A 15,006-nucleotide genomic window follows, 5' to 3' on the forward strand; every position below is an offset into this window, starting at 1 on the left:
CTTTGTTGTGTTGACAAGTGTTCCATTTCAGGAGTAAATGTGGGTGAGGATGGATGGATAGCACTGGAGAGCCCAGCCAGAGTTATCAACCAGAGAGCTGTACGGTCTTGGTAAATGTAAATGGGGATGAGGATGGATGGATGCCAGAGATGGAGGATGGATGGATAGCCTTGGGTGTTGTGTTGACTGGAGAGCCCAGCCAGAGTGCAGCTGGGTATCAACCAGAGAGCTGTATCGGTCTCTGGTGCCAGGAAGTAACAGTAAATGTGGGTGAGGATGGATGGATAGCCTTGGGTGTTGTGTTGACTGGAGAGCCCAGCCAGAGTGCAGCTGGGTATCAACCAGAGAGCTGTATCGGTCTCTGGTGCCAGGAAGTAACAGTAAATGTGGGTGAGGATGGATGGATAGCCTTGGGTGTTGTGTTGACTGGAGAGCCCAGCCAGAGTGCAGCTGGGTATCAACCAGAGAGCTGTATCGGTCTCTGGTGCCAGGAAGTAACAGTAAGCGAACAGTGTCAGGGAAGTGGTAGAGTTCTCTAGCCATGGCTGGGTGGGTTGAAACTCATAGCAGACATACAGAAGATGATAAAAAGGTCTCAAAGCAAATTCTCTGTCAAACCAGCACTTCTGAGAGGCTGTCTGTATATGTACTGTATATAGTTAATGATATACAGAACATTGATGCTGTCCTTGTGTGACAGCTCATTCCCAGTGTGTGTGCGTGTGTGTGCGCGCGTGTGTGCGCGTGTGTCTGTCAAGCTGAGCCATCTCTTACCCAGATAGTTCCTGCTGTTATCGGTGACACGGATGTGAGTAGCTCCAGCTGGGATCATGGTCACTTCATTGTACCCAAACGGACCCGCTATAGCCAACAGAGTACAGAGACATTCATTAAGACAGATATTACACCAGTGGGAAACAAGTATAAACCATTCATTTAGAGACTGGGTAACAATGATGTAGATAAACACAATATGTGGTGCAGTGTGTGTTATATGCAATATATATATAAATATATATTTATATTTGTGAATATATACGGTATATGCTTATGTGTAACACATATACAACTTTATTAAAGTAAATATATAAACTCAGAAAAAAGGTCCTCTCACTGTCAACTGCATTTATATTCAGCAAACTTAATGTGTAAATATTTGTATGAACATAACAAGACTCAACAACTGAGACATAAACTGAACAAGTTCCACAGACATGTGACTAACAGAAATTGAATGATGTGTCCCTGAACAAAGGGGGGGTCAAAATAAAATAACAGTCAGTATCTGGTGTGGCCACCAGCTGCATTAAGTACTGCAGTGCATCTCCTCCTCATGGTCTGCACCAGATTTGCCAGTTCTTGCTGTGAGATGTACCCCACAATTCCACCAAGGCACCTGCAAGTTCCCGGACCCTAGCCCTCGCCCTCCGATCCAACAGGTCCCAGACGTGCTCAATGGGATTGAGATCCGGGCTATTCGCTGGCCATGGCAGAACACTGACATTCCTGTCTTGAAGGAAATCGCGCACAGAACGAGCAATGTGGCTGGTGGCATTGTCATGCTGGAGGGTCATGTCAGGATGAGCCTGCAGGAAGGCTACCACATGAGGGAGGAGGATGTCTTCCCTGTAACGCACAGCATTGAGATTGCTTGCAATGACAACAAGGCTCAGTCCGATGATGCTGTGACACACCACCCTAGACCATGACGGACCCTCTACCTCCAAATCGATCCCGCTCCAGAGTACAGGCCTCGGTGTAACGCTCATTCCTTTGACGATAAACGTGAATCCGACCATCACCCCTGGTGAGACAGAACCGCGAGTCATCAGTGAAGAGCACTTTTTGACAGTCCTGTCTGGTGCAGCGACGGTGGGTTTGTGCCCATAGTCAACGATGTTGCTGGTGATGTCTGGTGAGATCCTGCCTTACAACAGACCTACAAGCCTTCAGTCCAGCCTCTCTCAGCCTATTGCGGACAGTCTGAGCACTGATGGAGGGATGGTGCGTTCCTGGTGTAACTCGGGCAGTTGTTGTTGCCATCCTGTACCTGTCCCACAGGTGTGATGTTCGGATGTACTGATCCTGTGCAGGCGTTGTTACACGTGGTCTGCCACTGCGATGACGATCAGCTGTCCGTCCTGTGTCCCTGGAGCGCTGTCTTAGGTGTCTCACAGTATGGACATTGCAATTTATTTCCCTGGCCACATCTGCATTCCTCATGCCTCCTTGCAGCATGCCTAAGGCACATTCACATAGATGAGCAGGGACCCAGGGCATCTTTATTTTGGTGTTTTTCAGTCATTAGAAAGGCCTCTTTCGTGTCCTAAGTTTTCATAACTGTGACCTTAATTGCCTACCGTCTGTAAGCTGTTAGTGTCTTAATGACAGTTCCACAAGTGCATGTTCATGAATTGTTTATGGTTCATTGAACAAGCTTGGGAAACAGCGTTTAAACCCTTTACAATGAAGAGCTGTGAAGTTATTTGGATTTTTACAAATTATCTTTGAAAGACAGGGTCCTGAAAAAGGGACGTTTCTTTTTTTGTGGAGTTTATATACATATATACATATAGCTTTTTTCCTGAGATATATTCTCATAGCAAATTGTTAATACATTTTAATTTACTCATTAATGATAACTAAATGAGGATTACATAATGATTTACAGACAGTTTATTAATGGTTAAACCAAAGAGGGATATTTCACCATCGAGCCAAAAGCATGAACCATTCATTTAGAGAGTGATATTTCACTAGCCAAAAGCAGTCAACATCTCTGTGGTTCCCCTGCTGCTGGTGTGTGAAAAGCGAGCAGCAAGACTACCCTATTCATCGTGGTTTTTCTATGGGACTGAGAAACTGTTGCTCTTGTTTTGACAATTGTAGGTCTCTGAGATTAAAGCTGTGTGTGAATTAAGAGTTATAGTGCTATTTTAAACGGGTCCATTTGAAGAAAGCGTAAAGCTAATATGGTGATTTATCGCCACTTGTAACACTGAGTCCTGAACCAAATATTGCATGAAATTCATTTATTTTGGTCACTAGATTGAGGTGATATAGCTTAAAGTGGCAATCAGCAGTTGCTACATACATTTTATGGGGATAAATTAATTATGTTCCCACTGAACTTATAAATGCCTCATAAACTTACTTCATCTGTCCTACCTCATCAGAACACAAAATATAAGCTTGTTTTACTCCGTCTGTAAACAAAGAAAATGTTAACAAACACTATATGGCCTCAAAACATGGTTAAAACTATAATGTTGATATCATGGTCAGTCCTTGCATCCATAGCTTTGTCTATGAACTTGAGAGTGGTTCATTTCTGCAGCCCCATCCCTCAGCTGTTTACTGAACCAGGGGCAGGAAGAACACTTTGTTATTGTTTCTACTGTAGATTGCCGCTTTAAAGACATTTCCTAACCTTAGGCAACTCAATTTGAAGACAATGCTCTAATCATTTGCTAGTTTAAAATGGTGGAAGCCCTCAATTGCAATGTCCATGCTAAAACGGGTTATATCCATCTAGAGTCCTCTATCTGTCTCTATGGTTCAGCAATAGACTTAGAGTTTGAGAACCAGAGTTTGAGATTTTTGAATGAATCTTGTATGTTAGTGCTGGGCTAGAACAAAGGCCTGCAGACCCCGGAGGGGCCTACCCTTAATAAGTTCAGCTGTGTTCAGGACTTCCTCGTTCAAACAAACATCTAGCAACATCTAATAACCAAAAACATTTTTTATGCAAGCTAACATCACTGTGTGGCTGTACCTGTTTTGAGTTAGTAGGTACTGTACTGTTAAAAATGCCATGAAATAGCTTTTAATTCAAATAACCGGTGGTTGTAGCATGGCCAAAAGCAAAGCAAAAGTAGGACAAATCCAACTCATGCAATTAAACCATCCAGAGTCCTCTATCTATCTCTATGGTTCAGACTGTCTCCATTAAATTAATGACTCGCAAAGATTTTGCCATGTTTGTGTGAAGAGCTGGAGTAAGTCAGCGGTTCTACAACACAAAATTATTAAACGGTCTAGTTTTGTCTCGTCTCTCCTTACGTCAGCTCTACACCACAGGGCTGTAGTTATGAAACTGATCTATATGTATGTGATAGATCTGCACAGGGCTGTTGAGTTATGAAGCTGAACTAGTTGTATGTGATAGATCTGCACAGGGCTGTTGAGTTATGAAACTGATCTATATGTATGTGATAGATCTGCACAGGGCTGTTGAGTTATGAAACTGATCTATATGTATGTGATAAATCTGCACAGGGCTGTTGAGTTATGAAACTGATCTATATGTATGTGATAGATCTGCACAGGGCTGTTGAGTTATGAAGCTGATCTATATGTATTATGAAACTGATCTAGTATCTGCACAGGGCTGTTGAGTTATGAAACTGATCTATATGTATGTGACTATGTATATATGTATGTGATAGATCTGCACAGGGCTGTTGAGTTATGAAACTGATATGTGATAGATCTGCACAGGGCTGTTGAGTTATGAAACTGACAGGGCTGTTGAGTTATGAAACTGATCTATGTATGTGATAGATCTGCACAGGGCTGTTGAGTTATGAAACTGATCTAGTATGTATGTGATAGATCTGCACAGGGCTGTTGAGTTATGAAACTGATCTATATGTATGTGATAGATCTGCACAGGGCTGTTGAGTTATGAAACTGATCTAGATGTCAGGGCTGTGTATGTGTGAGATAGATCTGCACAGGGCTGTTGAGTTATGAAGCTGAACTAGATGTATGTGATAGATCTGCACAGGGCTGTTGAGTTATGAAGCTGAACTGTTGAGTTATGAAACTGAGATGTAGTTATGAAACTGATCTGATAGATCTGCACAGGGCTGTTGAGTTATGAAACTGATCTATATGTATGTGATAGATCTGCACAGGGCTGTTGAGTTATGAAGCTGAACTAGATGTACTTGGTAAATCAGCATAGGGCTGTTGAGTTATGAAACTGATCTAGTTGTATGTGATAGATCTGCACAGGGCTGTTGAGTTATGAAACTGATCTAGTTGTATGTGATAGATCTGCACAGGGCTGTTGAGTTATGAAACTGAAAGATCTGCACAGGGCTGTTGAGTTATGAAACTGATCGAGATGTATTTTTGTATTAGTGCTAGGCTGGAACAAAGATCTTCACACAATTTGGCCACAAAAGTGCCTATCCTGTAGAGTTCAGCTGTAGGGTTTGAGTTATCAACCTTGAGTTAGGGTTCTGTTCCGCCTCCGGTTAACATTAGAGTGTTATAGCCTGACCGTGATGGTTATTTGAATCTGGGGAGTTAGTACCGGGTTGGAACAAACACCTGCACACCAGACGTGCCTGACCTTAAGAAGATCTTAGATTTAGAAAAGGTAAGACAAATGTATGAACTCACTACTGTAAGTCACTCTGGATAAGAGCGTCTGCTAAATGACTCAAATATAAATGTATGTATAGCTTGACCATGATGAGTTCTCTGGGCCCTTGGCTTTTGACCCTGTGGGAAGCAATGATTACGCCCAGCGGCATCAAATCCGTTATGCTTCATTGGGACACACAGCTGCAGGAGGAGAGAAAACCCGGGAAGCCCTCCTAGGCTGCCCAGGCACTCAAACAAAGCCTCCTTTATCTCCATGTTGTCTCCTCACTCAAGCTGAACCATCATGAAGCAATACAGCCTCTCTTCAGTCACTGTGCCCACACACGGCGCCAGCTCAACAGAGGATTCTGTTTCAGAACTCAAGCTGAACCATCATGAAGCAGTACAGTCTCTTTTCAGTCACGGTGCCCACACGCGGCGCCAGCTCAACAGAGGATTTTGTTTCAGAATGGAGCGCAGTGCCAAATCACACGCCAGAGGTGTTGGCCGCTCTGTGTGTGTATGTCTGTGTGGGTCTGTGTGTGTGTATGTGTCGAGGGGAGGGGGAATTTATTATTGTGTATTCTTGTTTGGGTGCCTGTGTCTGCCTTGCACAGAGTGCAAGTGTGTGTGTGTGTGTGTGTGTGTGTGTGTGTGTGTGTGTGTGTCTTTCTCTGCTGCTTGAACACTCGGTCACTGTCCTGCAGGAATCACTTAGGTTGAGAATTCCATGGCGGAGGGCCAGAGCTTATAGTTTGGAGGCCGCTGCTTTGAACCTCAGAAAACACACACACACATACACACACACAGAGTGCATTTATGTGCCTAGAGTAACATTCTGTTGACGCTCTGTTTGTACATTCTGTTTCTTAGAGTGCAGCAAGTACCATTAGTGTTCCCTCATCGAAACTTCATGAATCCAGCTTTGACTAAACATATACACCGAGTGTACAAAACATTAGAAACACCTGCGCTTTCCATGACATACACTGACCAAGTGAATTCTATGATCCCTTATTGATGTCACTTGTTAAAGCCACTTCAATCAGTGTAGATGAAGGGGAGGAGACGGGTTAAAGGAGGGGTTTTAAGCCTTGAGACAATTCAGACATGGATTGTATATGTGTGCCATTCAGAGGGTGAATGATCAAGACAAAAGATTGAAGTGTCTTTGAACGGGGTATGATAGTAGGTGCCAGGCGCACCGGTTTTAGTCAAGAACTGCAACGCTACTGGGTTTCTCCGTGCTCAACAGTTTCTTCCTGGGTGACACAATCATGGGAAGCATTGGAGTCAATATGGGCCAGCATCCCTGTGGAACGCTTTCAACACCTTGTAGAGTCCATGACTGACAGATTGAGGCTGTTCTGAGTGCAAAAGGGGGTGCAACCAAATATTAGGAAGTTTGTAATGTTTTGTACATTCAGTGTGTCAGCCTTTGACATTTTGTTTGCTCTGTCTATGCTTCGAGTTTGTGTGTGTGTGTGTGTGTGTGTGTGCTTATGTGTACCTGCTCCCTGTGCATTCTGGTACACACTCCTGTGGTGTAGACAGGTGGAGTTCTGTCCTCCACACACCATACATGCATCCTCCTGCTGGTCCGAGCCCAGGATCAGGTCACAGCCCGGTGTCTGCACAAGACAGACAACATACAGGCAATGTTCAGACAACGCACAGGCAACACAGGCAACGTTCAGACAACACAGAAAAAGACAACACAGAGACAATTAACATAAAACCAGACACACAACAGACAAAGCAAAAACAAATCAAGGTTGAAAACCAAATACCCCAAGATACCACCTGAAAAAGAGCACCAGTAACTGCTGATGGCCTTGTTAAACGTAGACCTAGTGAAATGCCACAAGCAGCACCGCAGATATTGAGATGAGTGAGATGCAAGACTTCACTCTCACACAGTCACACACAGCATCTGCACATGTGCACAGGTTCGCTTTACGTTGTTACAACGAGGGACCCACGGAACCAAAATGGCTGAGAATTTGTGCCTCGCGCTTCAACGCTCTTAGTTGCTGCGGAAATTGACCCACGCTGCTGTTTACTTTCTGTGTTTATGTCATATCGCTGGGTCTACCTTTAAGGGAAGATCACTCCGGGTACCTGATTAGACTGGACAGGCTCTTTTACTATGCCTCAGACACACAGCTTTATGACTGGTTTTTCATCATGACACATTCACACCATGTCCGGGAGTTCAGAGTTGGTAACCCTTTGGCAGAAAAGAGCCTATGGAAAAGTCTAGTTGTTTTCTCCTTTCTCTGTAAAAGTGGGACTGACCTCTGACCCCGGCTTGGACAGGCTGACCCCCAATATATCATTCCAGGCGTAAAGTTCAGGGGTGATGATTGGCGGGTCAAAGGTCCCATAAGAAGTCAGGGATGTGCCATGTAAACAGAGAGCCCTTCCCCCTATGGCAGAATTGCAGTAATCGTAAAGCAATTCTAGTTGAGGGGTGCAGATTTTCTACAATACCACAGAACTCAGAAGGCTTCAGAATATTTCTGAACAGGAAGTAGGGCATGTAGATAATACCACACCAACATTTCTTAGAAGATGGTGACCTAGCGATGGAGGTACAGTGGGGCAAAAAAGTATTTAGTCAGCCACCAATTGTGCAAGTTCTCCCACTTAAAAATATGAGAGAGGCCTGTAATTGTCATCACATGACAGACAATGAGAAAAAGAAATCCAGAAAATCACATTGTAGGATTTTTAATGAATTTATTTGCAAATTATGGTGGAAAATAAGTATTTGGTCAATAACAAAAGTTTATCTCAATACTTTTTTATATACCCTTTGTTGGCAATGACAGAGGTCAAACGTTTTCTGTAAGTCTTCACAAGGTTTTCACACACTGTTGCTGGTATTTTGGCCCATTCCTCCATGCAGATCTCCTCTAGAGCAGTGATGTTTTGGGGCTGTTGCTGGGCAACACGGACTTTCAACTCCCTCCAAAGATTTTCTATGGGGTTGAGATCTGGAGACTGGCGAGGCCACTCCAGGACCTTGAAATGCTTCTTACGAAGCCACTCATTCGTTGCCCGGGTGGTGTGTTTGGGATCATTGTCATGCTGAAAGACCCAGCCACGTTTCATCTTCAATGCCCTTGCTGATGGAAGGAGGTTTTCACTCAAAATCTCACGATACATCGCCCCATTCATTCGTACCTTTACACGGATCAGTCGTCCTGGTCCCTTTACAGGAAAACAGCCCCAAAGCATGATGTTTCCACCCCCATGCTTCACAGTAGGTATGGTGTTCTTTGGATGCAACTCAGCATTCGTTGTCCTCCAAACACGACAAGTTGAGTTTTTACCAAAAAGTTATATTTTGGTTTCATCTGACCATATGACATTCTCCCAATCTTCTTCTGGATCATCCAAATGCTCTCTAGCAAACTTCAGACGGGCCTGGACATGTACTGGCTTAAGCAGGGGACACGTCTGGCACTGCAGGATTTGAGTCCCTGGCGGCGTAGTGTGTTACTGATGGTAGGCTTTGTTACTTTGGTCCCAGCTCTCTGCAGGTCATTCACTAGGTCCCCCTGTGTGGTTATGGGATTTTTGCTCACCGTTCTTGTGATCATTTTGACCCCACGGGGTGAGATCTTGCGTGAAGCCCCAGATCGAGGGAGATTATCAGTGGTCTTGTATGTCTTCCTTTTTTTTTGTCTTCCATTTTTTCTCATTTTGTCTGTCATAGTTGAAGTGTACCTATGATGAAAATTAAAGGCCTCTCTCATCTTTTTAAGTGGGAGAACTTGCACAATTGGTGGCTGACTAAATACTTTTTTGCCTCACTGTAAGTTGAAGATGTGGATGTCTTTTTCCACTACATAAAAGGACAAGGGGCACAGCACTAATTAACTATGTACATGTTGTCAGATGTTGCTCTATGGTGACCATCCCCACTCTCTCTGTTGAAGCATGTTCCACTCTCCTTCCACACAGTCTCTGTTGAAGAATGTTCCACTCTTCTTCCACACTGTCTCTGTTGAAGCATGTTCTTCTGCTGTGCTCTAAGGGTTATATGTGGTTAGGAGAGAGAGGCCAGTGCTGTCCGGATGCTTGGAAAGACACCAGTGGCCCCAATGTACCTTCTGTGACAGAGAGTTTGCTCACAGATATGCACTCACACACATGGGAAAGTGCATGTACACACAAACCTGCCCTATTTTGCATAGTATTTGAAAGTATTTACTTGGATATACCACAACGGCACAAAGAGGGACTGGTGACAAGGGAAGATGGTGAGTGATGGAGGAGAGAGGAGGAGAGAAGAGACAAGGAGAGGAGAGAATAAGAGAGACATGAAGAGGAGAGACGCGGAGAGGAGAGACATGAAGAGGAGAGACAAGGAGAGATGGAGTTACGATGAGAGGAGAGACGTGGAGAGACGATGAGAGGAGAGACGTGGAGAGGAGAGAATAGGAGAGATGTGGAAAGAAGCGGAGAGGAGAGAAGAAAAGAAAAAGAGAGACAAGGAGAGACGATGAGAGGAGAGACATGGAGAGGAGAGAATAGGAGAGGAGAGAATAGGAGAGGTGGAAAGACGATGAGAGGTGAGACGTGGAGAGGAGAGAATAGGAAAGGTGGAAAGAAGCGGAGAGGAGAGAAGAAAAAAAGAGACGAGGAGAGAAGATGAGATGAGACGTGGAGAGACGATGAGAGGAGAGACGTGGAGAGACGATGAGAGGAGAGACGTGGAGAGACGATGAGAGGAGAGAATAGGAGAGACGATGAGAGGAGAGACGATGAGATGAGAGACGTGGAGAGGAGAGAATAGGAGAGAGGTCGAAAGACGATGAGAGGTGAGACGTGGAGAGGAGAGAATATGAGAGATATAGAAAGAAGCGGAGAGGAGAGAAGAAAAAGAGAGACGTGGAGAGACGATGAGAAGAGAGACGGGGAGAGGAGAGAATAGGAGAGACATGGAAAGAAGCGGAGAGGAGAGAAGAAAAAGAGAGATGAGGAGAGACGATGAGAGGAGAGACGTGGAGAGGAAAGAATAGAAGAAGGTGGAAAGAATCGGAGAGGAGAGAAGAAAAAAATATACGAGGAGAGACGTGGAGAGGAGAGAATAGGAGAGATGTGGAAAGAATCGGAGAGGAGAGACGATGAGAGGAGAGACGTGGAGAGGAGAGACGTGGAGAGACGATGAGAGGAGAGACGATGCGAGGAGAGACGATGAGGAGAGACGATGCGAGGAGAGACGATGAGAGGAGAGACGATGAGAGGAGAGACGATGAGAGGAGAGACGAAGAGAGGAGAGACGATGAGAGGAGAGACGAGAGAGGAGAGACGATGAGAGGAGAGACGATGAGAGGAGAGACGATGAGAGGAGAGACGATGAGAGGAGAGACGATGAGAGGAGAGACGATGAGAGGAGAGACGATGAGAGGAGAGACGATGAGAGGAGAGACGATGAGAGGAGAGACGAGGAGAGACGATGAGAGGAGAGAGACGAGGAGAGGAGAGACAAGGAGAGGAGAGACGATGAGAGGAGAGAGACGAGAGAGGAGAGACGAGAGAGAGAGGAGAGATGAGAGGAGAGACGATGAGAGGAGAGACGATGAGAGGAGAGACGAAGAGAGGAGAGACGATGAGAGGAGAGACGATGAGAGGAGAGACGATGAGAGGAGAGACGAGGAGAGGAGAGACGAGGAGAGGAGAGACGATGAGAGGAGAGACGATGAGAGGAGAGACGAGAGGAGAGACGAGGAGAGGAGAGACGAAGAGAGGAGAGACGATGAGGAGAGACGATGAGAGGAGAGACGATGAGAGGAGAGACACTACAAAGCACTTTGAAGCCTGAAAAGCATCATAGAGGATATACATTAAAGGAGACGGAGAGGAGAGATGATGAGGAGAGACGATGGAGAGGAGAGAGAGACGATGAGAGGAGAGACGATGGAGAGGAGAGACGATGAGAGGAGAGACGATGAGAGGAGAGACGATGAGAGAGAGACGAGAGAGGAGAGACGATGAGAGGAGAGACGAAGAGAGGAGAGACAAGGAGAGACGATGAGAGGAGAGACGATACCAACACTAGAGGAGAGACGAAAGAGAAGCCGATGAAAAGGAGAGACGATCATAGGAGAGATTAAAACACGAGAGGAGAGACGATGAGAGGAGAGACGATGAGAGAGAGAGAGACGATGAGAGATGAGAGGAGAGACGATGAGAGGAGAGACGATGAGAGGAGAGAGGAGAGACGATGAGAGAGGAGAGACGAGGAGAGGAGAGACGATGAGAGGAGAGACGATGAGAGGAGAGACGAGGAGAGGAGAGACGAAGAGAGGAGAGACGAAGAGAGATGATGAGAGGAGAGACGAGGAGAGACGATGAGAAGAGACGAGGAGAGGAGAGACGATGAGAGGAGAGACGATGAGAGGAGAGACGAGGAGAGGAGAGACGATGAGAGGAGAGACGAAGAGAGGAGAGACGAGGAGAGGAGAGACAAGGAGAGACGATGAGAGGAGAAATTCCAACACTACAAAGCACTTTGAAGCCTGAAAAGCATCATACCATCATATACATTAAAACACTCAGAGAGAAGCTTTTTTTACATTTTAAATGTAACCTTTATTTAACCAGGCTTGTCAGTTAAGAACAAATTCTTATTTACAATGACTGCCTATCGGGGAACAGTAGGTTAACTGCCTTGTACAGGGGCAGAGCGACATATTTTTACCTTGTCAGTTTGGGGATTCGATCCAACAACGGTTACTGGCCCAACACTCTAACTACTCGGCTAGCTGCTGCCCCAGATTCAAGTGGGCCTCTGTGTATGTTTGTGTGTGTGTGTGTGTGTGTTTTGTGTGTGCGTGCGTCTCCATCTGTGTGTGTGCGTGCGTCTCCGTCTGTGTGTGTGTGTGTGCGTGGGGTCAGGGGTCAATTGCTTGCCACACACCAGTCAGATTACAATCTGCATGTTCCTCCTGCAGTGCAGAGAAAACCATTCAAGTGGGAGGTTCTAGAGTAGAGACCAGCAATTTAGGAAACATATAATTATCTACACACACACAGTGAATCTGTGTACGCAACAGTATATGAATCAACACAACAAGCTACCTGAGTGCATGAGGCACTCTTTACTGTATACATGAATACGCCCACACACACACACACACACACACACACACACACACACACACACATTTAGTCCAGGCAGCTATGTGTAGTGTGGGCCTGAACTTAATCTGTGTCACGCCGCCTTCCAGACCAGCTGGACTCTGCATCTGCTTCCTGTCCTAGACCACGCCCCCTGGGACCTCAGACATTCTAGGGCCACTGCTGACCTCATGCCCCATAAATCCCCTCATACACATCAACTCACACAAAGACATACAAGCACACACACAGACATAAATACCAAAATGCTAATGTTCACACTCCTACATTTCTCTGCACACACACACACACAATTTGGGATTTGATGGAGGACCATAATGTACTAATGACCAAAGCCTCAACCTCTGGGGAGAGAATTGATTTTCCAATCATCTCCATCTGCTGGAGTCTGTGTGGGATGGGAGAACCCTATTACTGAGGTGTGTGTGTATGGGATGGGAGAACCCTATTACTGAGGTGTGTGTGTATGGGATGGGAGAACCCTATTACTGAAGTGTGTGTGTATGGGATGGGAGAACCCTACTACTGAGGTGTGTGTGGGGGATGGGAGAACCCTATTACTGAGGTGTGTGTGTATGGGATGGGAGAACCCTATTACTGAGGTGTGTGTGTATGGGATGGGAGAACCCTACTACTGAGGTGTGTGTGGGGGATGGGAGAACCCTACTACTGAGGTGTGTGTGGGGATGGGAGAACCCTATTACTGAGGTGTGTGTGTATGGGATGGGAGAACCCTATTACTGAGGTGTGTGTGGGGGATGGGAGAACCCTACTACTGATGTGTGTATGGGATGGGAGAACCCTACTACTGAGGTGTGTGTATGGGATGGGAGAACCCTATTACTGTGGTGTGTGTGTGGGGGATGGGAGAACCCTATTACTAACGTGTGTGTGTATGGGATGGGAGAACCCTATTACTGAGGTGTGTGTGGGGGATGGGAGAACCCTATTACTGAGGTGTGTGTGTATGGGATGGGAGAACCCTATTACTAAGGTGTGTGGGGGGGATGGGAGAACCCTATTACTGAGGTGTGTGGGGGGGATGGGAGAACCCTATTACTGAGGTGTGTGTGGGGGATGGGAGAACCCTATTACTGAGGTGTGTATGGGATGGGAGAACTCTATTACTAAAAGGTGTGTGGGGGGATGGGAGAACCCTATTACTGAGGTGTGTGTGGGGGATGGGAGAACCCTATTACTGAGGTGTGTGTGTGGGGATGGGAGAACCCTATTACTGAGGTGTGTGGGGGGGATGGGAGAACCCTATTACTGAGGTGTGTGGGGGGGATGGGAGAACCCTATTACTGAGGTGTGTGTGGGGGATGGGAGAACCCTACTACTGAGGTGTGTGTGGGGGATGGGAGAACCCTATTACTGAGGTGTGTGTGTATGGGATGGGAGAACCCTATTACTGAGGTGTGTGTGGGGGATGGGAGAACCCTACTACTGATGTGTGTGTATGGGATGGGAGAACCCTACTACTGAGGTGTGTGTGTATGGGATGGGAGAACCCTATTACTGTGGTGTGTGTGGGGGATGGGAGAACCCTATTACTGAGGTGTGTGTGTATGGGATGGGAGAACCCTATTACTGTTTGGTGTGTGTGTATGGGATGGGAGAACCCTATTACTGAGGTGTGTGTGTTTGTGGGGATGGGAGAACCCTATTACTGAGGTGTGTGTGGGGGATGGGAGAACCCTATTACTGAGGTGTGTGTGGGGGATGGGAGAACCCTATTACTGAGGTGTGTGTGTGGGGGATGGGAGAACCCTATTACTGAGGTGTGTGTGTGGGGGATGGGAGAACCCTATTACTGAGGTGTGTGTGTGTGGGAGAACCCTATTGGGATGAGAACCCTATTACTGAGGTGTGTGTGGGGGGGATGGGAGAACCCTATTACTGAGGTGTGTGTGTATGGGATGGGAGAACCCTATTACTGAGGTGTGTGTGTATGGGATGGGAGAACCCTATTACTGAGGTGTGTGTGTATGGGATGGGAGAACCCTATTACTGAGGTGTGTGTGTATGGGATGGGAGAACCCTATTACTGAGGTGTGTGTGTATGGGATGGGAGAACCCTATTACTGAGGTGTGTGTGTGGGATGGGAGAACCCTATTACTGAGGTGTGTGTGTATGGGATGGGAGAACCCTATTACTGAGGTGTGTGTGTGGGGATGGGATGGGAGAACCCTATTACTGAGGTGTGTGTGTATGGGATGGGAGAACCCTATTACTGAGGTGTGTGTGTATGGGATGGGAGAACCCTATTACTGAGGTGTGTGTGTATGGGATGGGAGAACCCTATTACTGAGGTGTGTGTGGGGATGGGAGAACCCTATTACTGAGGTGTGTGTGGGGGATGGGATGTGGTGTATGGGATGGGAGAACCCTATTACTGAGGTGTGTGTGGGGGATGGGAGAACCCTACTACTGAGGTGTGTGTATGGGATGGGAGAACCCTACTACTGAGGTGT

General features: G+C 46.3%; 1 protein-coding gene across 1 annotated transcript in view; it reads right to left on the reverse strand.

The window, feature by feature from the left end:
- The window catches only part of adamtsl5 (ADAMTS like 5), a 70,701-nt gene that overhangs the window by 11,711 nt on the left and 43,984 nt on the right, over window positions 1-15,006 (reverse strand). Inside the window, exons 7-8 of the mRNA XM_064989610.1 lie at window positions 6,887-7,007; window positions 775-861 (exon numbers count right to left, since the gene is read on the reverse strand). Coding sequence (XP_064845682.1) covers window positions 775-861; window positions 6,887-7,007 — 208 coding nt within the window. The remainder of the gene's footprint in view (window positions 1-774; window positions 862-6,886; window positions 7,008-15,006) is intronic.

This window comes from Oncorhynchus masou, chromosome 2 (assembly GCF_036934945.1).
Source record: "Oncorhynchus masou masou isolate Uvic2021 chromosome 2, UVic_Omas_1.1, whole genome shotgun sequence".
Classification (NCBI taxonomy): domain Eukaryota; kingdom Metazoa; phylum Chordata; class Actinopteri; order Salmoniformes; family Salmonidae; genus Oncorhynchus; species Oncorhynchus masou.